At 43.8% G+C, this 7,500-nt stretch overlaps 1 protein-coding gene across 1 annotated transcript in view; it reads right to left on the bottom strand.

Moving 5' to 3' along the window:
• LOC125045138 (sodium- and chloride-dependent GABA transporter ine-like) overlaps positions 1 to 7,500 on the bottom strand; it is a 116,826-nt gene that overhangs the window by 6,817 nt on the left and 102,509 nt on the right. The window contains exons 2-4 of the mRNA XM_047642255.1: positions 3,260 to 3,417; positions 240 to 374; positions 1 to 96 (exon numbers count right to left, since the gene is read on the bottom strand). The exon at positions 1 to 96 is cut by the window's left edge and continues 118 nt beyond it. Of these exons, the coding sequence (XP_047498211.1) occupies positions 1 to 96; positions 240 to 374; positions 3,260 to 3,417 (389 nt within the window). The remainder of the gene's footprint in view (positions 97 to 239; positions 375 to 3,259; positions 3,418 to 7,500) is intronic.

Genomic DNA, 7,500 nt, shown 5'->3' with positions numbered 1-7,500 from the left:
TAAATGACTGAAAGAGATAAAAGATGGCCCATGCAATGATGACATTGTAGTAGGTTCCAAGCAAGAAGGACATTATCACAGTTCCCACACCAGCACCTGCAAAAAATAAAAGAGGAAATTGTAACAAGAAAAGACATGGAAAGAAAACAATAATGGCACAAAAAAAAATCTCAAAAGCAGATAAATATGCCATGCCACTGCTGTAACGAAACAATACATGAAATATGCAAATCAAGCACCTTTAAAAAGGGGGCATATCTTCTCTAAGGCACCAATTGGCCCTCTCCGTGTGTACTGGCCCAGTGTCAGCTCCATCAGCAGCAGGGGGATGCCGCACAGGAACAGCATCAGGAAGTATGGTATGAGAAATGCACCTGTTGGAAGAATTATAACAGTAAGATGATTGGCTGCGCGCGCTCGCTCTCTCTCTCTCTCTCTCTCTCTCTCTCTCTCTCTCTCTCTCTCTCTCTCTCTCTCTCTCTCTCTCTGTCTGTCTCTATCTGTCTGTCTCTATCTGTCTGTCTCTCTCTCTCTGTCTCTCTCTCTCTGTCTCTCTCTCTCTCTCTCTCTCTCTCTCTCTCTCTCTCTGTCTCTCTCTCTCTGTCTCTCTCTCTCTGTCTCTATCTCTCTGTCTCTCTCTCTCTGTCTCTCTCTCTCTGTCTCTCTCTCTCTGTCTCTCTCTCTCTGTCTCTCTCTCTCGGTCTCTGTCTGTTTGTCTGCCTGTCTGTCTGTCTGTCTCTGACTCTCTCTCTCGGTCTATGTCTGTCTGTCTGTCTGTTTGTCTGTCTGCCTGTCTGTCTCTGACTCTCTCTCTCGGTCTCTGTCTGTCTGTCTGTCTGCCTGTCTGTCTCTGACTCTCTCTCTCGGTCTCTGTCTGTCTGTCTGTCTGTCTGTTTGTCTGTCTAACTGTCTGTCTCTGGCTCTGTCTCTCCCTCTCCCTCCCTCCCTCTTTCCTCAACCCCCCCCCCTCTCTCTCTCTCTCTCTCTCTCTCTCTCTCTCTCTCTCTCTCTCTCTCTCTCTCTCTCTCTCTCTCTCTCTCTCTCTCTCTCTCTGTCTACGGTCTCTCTCTGGCTACTGTCTACTGTCTCTCTCTGTCTACTGTCTCTCTCTGTCTACTGTCTCTCTCTGTCTACTGTCTCTCTCTGTCTACTGTCTCTCTCTGTCTACTGTTTCTCTCTGTCTACTGTTTCTCTCTGTCTACTGTCTCTCTCTGTCTACTGTCTCTCTCTGTCTACTGTCTATCTCTGTCTACTATCTCCCTCTGTCTATTGTCTCCCTCTGTCTATTGTCTCCCTCTGTCTATTGTCTCCCTCTGTCTATTGTCTCCCTCTGTCTATTGTCTCCCTCTGTCTATTGTCTCCCTCTGTCTATTGTCTCCCTCTGTCTATTGTCTCTCTCTGTCTATTGTCTCTCTCTGTCTATTGTCTCTCTCTGTCTATTGTCTCTCTCTGTCTATTGTCTCTCTCTGTCTATTGTCCCTCTCTGTCTATTGTCTTTCTCTGTCTATTGTCCCTCTCTGTCTATTGTCTCTCTCTGTCTATTGTCTTTCTCTGTCTATTGTCTATGTCTCTGTCTCTCTCTCACCCTTTCCCTCACCCCTTCCCTCTCTCCTCTCCCTTACCCTTTCCCTCTCTCCTCTCCCTCACCCTTTCCCTCTCTCCTCTCCCTCATCCCTTCTCTCTCTCTCCTCTCCCTCATCCCTTATCTCTTTCTCCTCTCCCTCACCTCTTCTCTCTCTCCTCCCTCAACCCTCCCCTCTCTCCTCTCTCTCACCCTTTCCCTCTCTCCTCTCCCTCACCCCTTCCCTCTCTTCTCTCCCTCATCCCTTCTCTCTCTCTTCTCCCTCACCCCTCCCCTCTCTCCTCTCTCTCACCCTTTCCCTCACCCCTTCCCTCTCTTCTCTCCCTCATCCCTTCTCTCTCTCTCCTCTCCCTCACCTCTTCTCTCTCTCCTTTCCATCACGCTTTCCCTCTCTTCTCTCCCTCCCTCCTCCCTCTCTCCTCCATCTTTTCCCCCTCACCCCTTTTCTCTCTCCTCTACCACATCGTCTTTCTCTTTCATCTTCCCTCTTCACCTCCCACTCTCTCCTCTCCTTACCTCCATTTCACCTCTCCCCTTTCCATTACCTTCCCCTCTCTTCTCTCCCTCACTCCCCCCCTCTCTCTTTCCTCTCCCTCGTCCCCCTACCTCCATTCTCCTTCGCCCCTCTCTCCTCTCCTCTTTCTCTCTACACCTCTCTCCTCCCCTCGCTTCCTGTCTCGCTCTGCTCTTCCCCACTTCCTGGTTTCTCCTCCCCATCACTTCTCCTCATTCTCTCTTCTTCACCTCATTTTCCCTTATCCCTCTCCTTCCACTCACTTTCTGTCTTCTCTTCCTCACTTCCCTCTTTCTCGTCCTCCTTACTGCTTATTCTCTCCCCTCTCCGTCATTTCCCGTCTCTCTCCTCCCCTCCACCTTGCCTCTCTTTTCTCTCCTCATCCTCCGCTCTCTCCTTCTCCCTCACCCTCATCTCTTTTCTCTTCTTCACCCCTTCCCCTCTCTCTACTCTCCCTTACTTCCCCTATCTCTCTTTCCTTTCGCTCACTTTCCTCTTTCTCCATCACCTCATTTCCCCACTCTCCCTCTCTCCCCTACCTCCCCGTTTCTTCTCTCCCTTACCCCTCTTTCTATCAGTCTCTTTCCTTCTCTGATTCTGTCTCTCTCGTTTCTATCTCTCCCTCTCCCCTTCCCTCCTCTTTGTGAACATGTTTGTCGTGTTTGCGCGGGTTTTACAAAGCTCATTTGCACTTAATGTGTCTACTACGATTTTAAGATAATCCCAGGTTACACTTTTATTTCTCACAGGAAACCCGTAAAAGAATATTCTCCCTCGCTCGTCTATTCCCTTTATTCTTTCTCTGGCCCTCTTCTGTCTTTCTGTTTCTGTCCCTTTTTCTCTCCAACTTAGTTATTTTGCTGTGTATCGCTCACCATCTCTCTAATTTCCTGTTTTTTTTTTTTCCTCTCTCCCTCCCCTTTACTATCTCTCTCTCCTTCTCCCCTGTTCTCTCCCTCCCTCCCTGTCTCTCAATTCCTACTCCTCTCCCTCTTGTCCATCTAATCCCGTTCTCCCATTCATTCCATGAAAGGAACTCTGCCTCTCGGTTCTCAAGGATAAGGATAAGTCCGATATGCGAAGCCGAGCCGAGCCCGGGCCATGCCTATGTTTCTTTAATGAGCCCACCATTTCCCACCGTGCCACTCGTGCGAAGGCCTCACCTCCACCGCTCTTGTAGCACAAGTAGGGGAACCGCCACAGGTTGCCCAGCCCGACGGCGTACCCGATGCACGCCAGCACGAACTGCGCCTTGTTGGCCCACGTCTGCCTCGCCTCCGCGCCGTCGTACATGCCGTCATTGTCCTCGTGGTGTCCATGCCTGTACGTGAGGTAAAGTGCGTGTCACATAACATGATAATAAACAGAAAACACAGCTACATTTTGAGATGCATGCATACATGCGCGTATGTGTGTGTGTGTGTGTGTGTGTGTGTGTGTGTGTGTGTGTGTGTGTGTGTGTGTGTGTGTGTGTGTGTGTGTGTGTGTGTGTGTGTGTGTGTGTGTGTGTGTGTGTGTGTGTGTGTGTGTGTGTGTGTGTGTGTGTGTGTGTGTGTGTGTGTGTGTGTGTGTGTGTGTGTGTGTGTGCCAGCGTGTCATGGCGCGTGTATCTACAAACAACTACAACAGCAACCATCTCATTTTGGCTCACCTACAAAATTCTGAACCCTTTCAAGTATCTTTGTGCGTTTGTATCTGTACACTTTCATGTTCATGAAAAACATCGTTCATATTTGTGCTTATATATGAATAAAACCATAACACTTACATCCTAAAAGCTCAGACATTAACACAACCAACACAGAACAATCAGTTTCATTATAACCAAATAGATACTTCAGTACTTTAATCAACATAGACAGGTATCACAGTACGAGAAAGCATGGTATACAACTGATAAAAAAGCCAACGAAAGAGAGGCATGGATGCAGCAAATATGACCATGCATAACGAATAACAAAACATATCATTCACACGGGGAAAAATAAAGCACTAGTGAAAATGATTTAACAAAGAAATAAACACACCAGTAAATACATAAACAGATAAATTCAGGAGTGAAGGTAGCTGGGTGAGTGAACAAAAACAGGAAAATAAAAATCTAGACATTTTGCAGCGGGTGGTGCAGGTTGCCTCGTTCTATTTAGGCCTACCTCTTCTCCCTCAAAAGCGCCTCCTCTTCCTCCTGCTTCTTCTCTCCCTCGAGGTGGTCCTTAGCGGCTGCCGAGGTGTGGGTACTGACCTCGAGGAGGTCCCGCGTTTCCCCGCCCTCCCCCTCCTGCCCTGGCCGCTCCTCCTTCCCCTCGGTGCTGACGGGGACCTGACACATCTTGCGGGCTCTCGCAACCTGGGGTACACGTTCTAGTTGACGGTCCTGCCAACCACCTGATTTCTACTAAACGTTGGCGCTTCGCAGTTTTTTTCGGCGTTACTCTCTCAAAGGTTGTCACAAAGTAAACTTAGTAACGTGACGTCACTGATGGGTAGGCACCAGTGCCGTCCTTCAGTTGAACTGCTTACAAAAAGTTGCTCCGCACCTTTGGCTCAAGGTGTCACTTCGTGGCAAGCAGGCATCGGGCGAGCTAAGTCCTCTGTGAGTATGTGACAATGCAGTTACAAAGGAGCCACAAAGAGAATTTATGGTCGGGTTAAAATACCAATTTTACTTTCTCATGATGCAGTAGCTGACGAAATTTTATAAAATTCCAAACTTGGTACAGATGCACTTTCCATCAAGTTTTCCTCGTGTCAACCTCAGCTATTGAAGCTCCAATTGGTTCCGTGCAAACCAGGCTCGCTGGCTGTCCCAATGTTTCTTCACACACTGAAATCTGGGCTATACGGCTTATTTAGGCCCATGGGATAAGAGCAGTTGAGCAGGACAGAGCTCACACTGCTGCCTGCCCGCGAGAACGCCCAAAGGTACACTGACCTCCGAGAGGGCTGTGTTTGGGCCTAATCCGTCTTGCGCTGTCCTGACCGACTGGCCCCTCTCTCGTGAATTTTCTCCTGCGATCTACGCTGTTCCTCTCTCTTCTCTTGGCTTTCTCCTTATACGAATGCTTTGTATTATATTTTGTCAAGTGACATACTCTGCGATAGTTCTTGAATATCGCTTATAGTTTTCTCCAAAATCGGAAGAGCTAAGGGCATATCCTGTGAGATTATGGGCAGCTTTCCATCCCTGAGAACTATTTCTCCCTTACGGTATTAATACTGGGCGAGGAGAGAGGGATTGGGGTTAAGAATGCCAAAATCGGGAAATTGCTAAAGAACTAGGCCTTTAGTAGAAACTAGGCCGGAAGTAGAAATAGCAGTGACGCTGAGGAGCGAGAGGAAAGGACAGGGTGATAAGGAGGCTTCTAGACGAGGGATCAGTTCCCTCCGCGCTCGTAGTAATAGACTACAGCAGCCATCGTTATCTGGAAGCCACCGTTACTGAGCGAGGTTTCACTTTCACTCCGTCGGCGCTGTGGCTCCCCGCGGCGATCAGGGGCAGGTCGGGCGTGGTGGCACGGCGGCTACCCGAGTTTTCGACTTCACGTCTACCCTACGATACTTCACGCGACCCTCTCTGGTTCCGGCGACACCTGTGAGCTTGAGAAGTTGCGGGAAGACAACAGCCTCAAGGACTGCCTAGAGGAGAGAGAAAACATAACACTGTCAGATACCGATTTTTGCTGACAATTAGAGTGGCATATCAGCTTCAGCAGCTTCCCTACGTACAGCGGACACACGAAGCAAAGAACAATGTTAACAGTGTTTCCAGATAATCTAAGAATATTTGAGTCACATCAAAGAATATTAGAAATACATTTGCATAATTCCTCTGCGGATTCAGAACCAAACTTTCACGTCAAGAATCAAGAAATTAAGAAAACAATCTCTTAAATACTTATATGTTACGGTCATACTCATTTCTACATCAGTATACTGATAATTAGCATATCAACATTAATGTATATACAGTGTATTTACGCCTTAGCCCCAGTTTGAAATAGTGCATAAATGATGGATGAAGAATAGAGTGAAACAAGAAAAGGCTAAATATATTAACTATAAAACGTAAACGACACTAAAAACTACCTGCACTGTCCTTGGCAATAGCAACGCCAACAGAACATGATAAAACACCCTGGTCGTAATGAAATACAGCTGGCTACCGTTCTTCAGGAACTCGACTGCTACTAACAAGTACTACTGTTGTTAGCATATTAATAATAAATATCATCACCATCATCAAAATATAATGTAACCATTATCAAAATAACGATGATTATTATTACTACTGCCATTCTCATCATCATCATCATCATCATCATCATCATCATCAAAACCATCATCAATTACCATAATCATTATTGTCATTACCGTTGTGTTTTAAACCCTACAGACAATTCCAATACCCTTTATAATGCCCCTTTCCCGCCTGCCTCCGCGTCTCGACTTCCATCCTTCGTTGCAACTTCTCTCAGGGCTTTTGAATAGCTATTAAGGGCATTCTGTCAGCGACTCCTTTTGATATTGTGCTCTCTCCCCTTCGGCCGTTTGGGTTTCTTTTCTATCTCTTCCTCTATGTTTCTGTCGGTATTTATATATATATATATATATATATATATATATATATATATATATATATATATACACACACACACACACACACACACACACACACACACACACACACACACACATTATATCACTCTCTCTCTCTCTCTCTCTCTCTCTCTCTCTCTCTCTCTCTCTCTCTCTCTCTCTCTATATATATATATATATATATATATATATATATATTTTTTTTTTTTTTTTTATGTAGATATATATATGTAAATATATATGTGTATATATATACACATACATACATATATGTATATATTTATATTTTTGTAAATATATATATGCATACATATATATATATACATATATATATATATATACACACATACACACATATACACACATACATACATGCACACACACACACACACACACACACACACACACACACACACACACACACACACATATGTATATATATATATACATATATATACAAATATATAATATAAATTATATAAATATATATATATAATATATATTATATATATGTATATATTATATATATATATTATATATATGTATATATATAATATATATAAATATTATACATACATACATATATATATTATATATACATATATATATATAATATATATTATATATATTATATATATATATTATATATACATATATATAATATATATATAATATATATAAAATATATATACATATATAATATATATATATAATATATACATATATATAATATATATAATATATATAATATATATGATATACATATAATATTTATATAATGTATATAATATACATTATATGTATGTAT

This window comes from Penaeus chinensis, chromosome 36 (genome assembly GCF_019202785.1).
Source record: "Penaeus chinensis breed Huanghai No. 1 chromosome 36, ASM1920278v2, whole genome shotgun sequence".
Classification (NCBI taxonomy): Eukaryota; Metazoa; Arthropoda; class Malacostraca; order Decapoda; family Penaeidae; genus Penaeus; species Penaeus chinensis.
The sequence above is the reverse complement of the archived record's forward strand: the minus strand, read 5'-3'. Positions and strand labels throughout refer to the sequence as shown.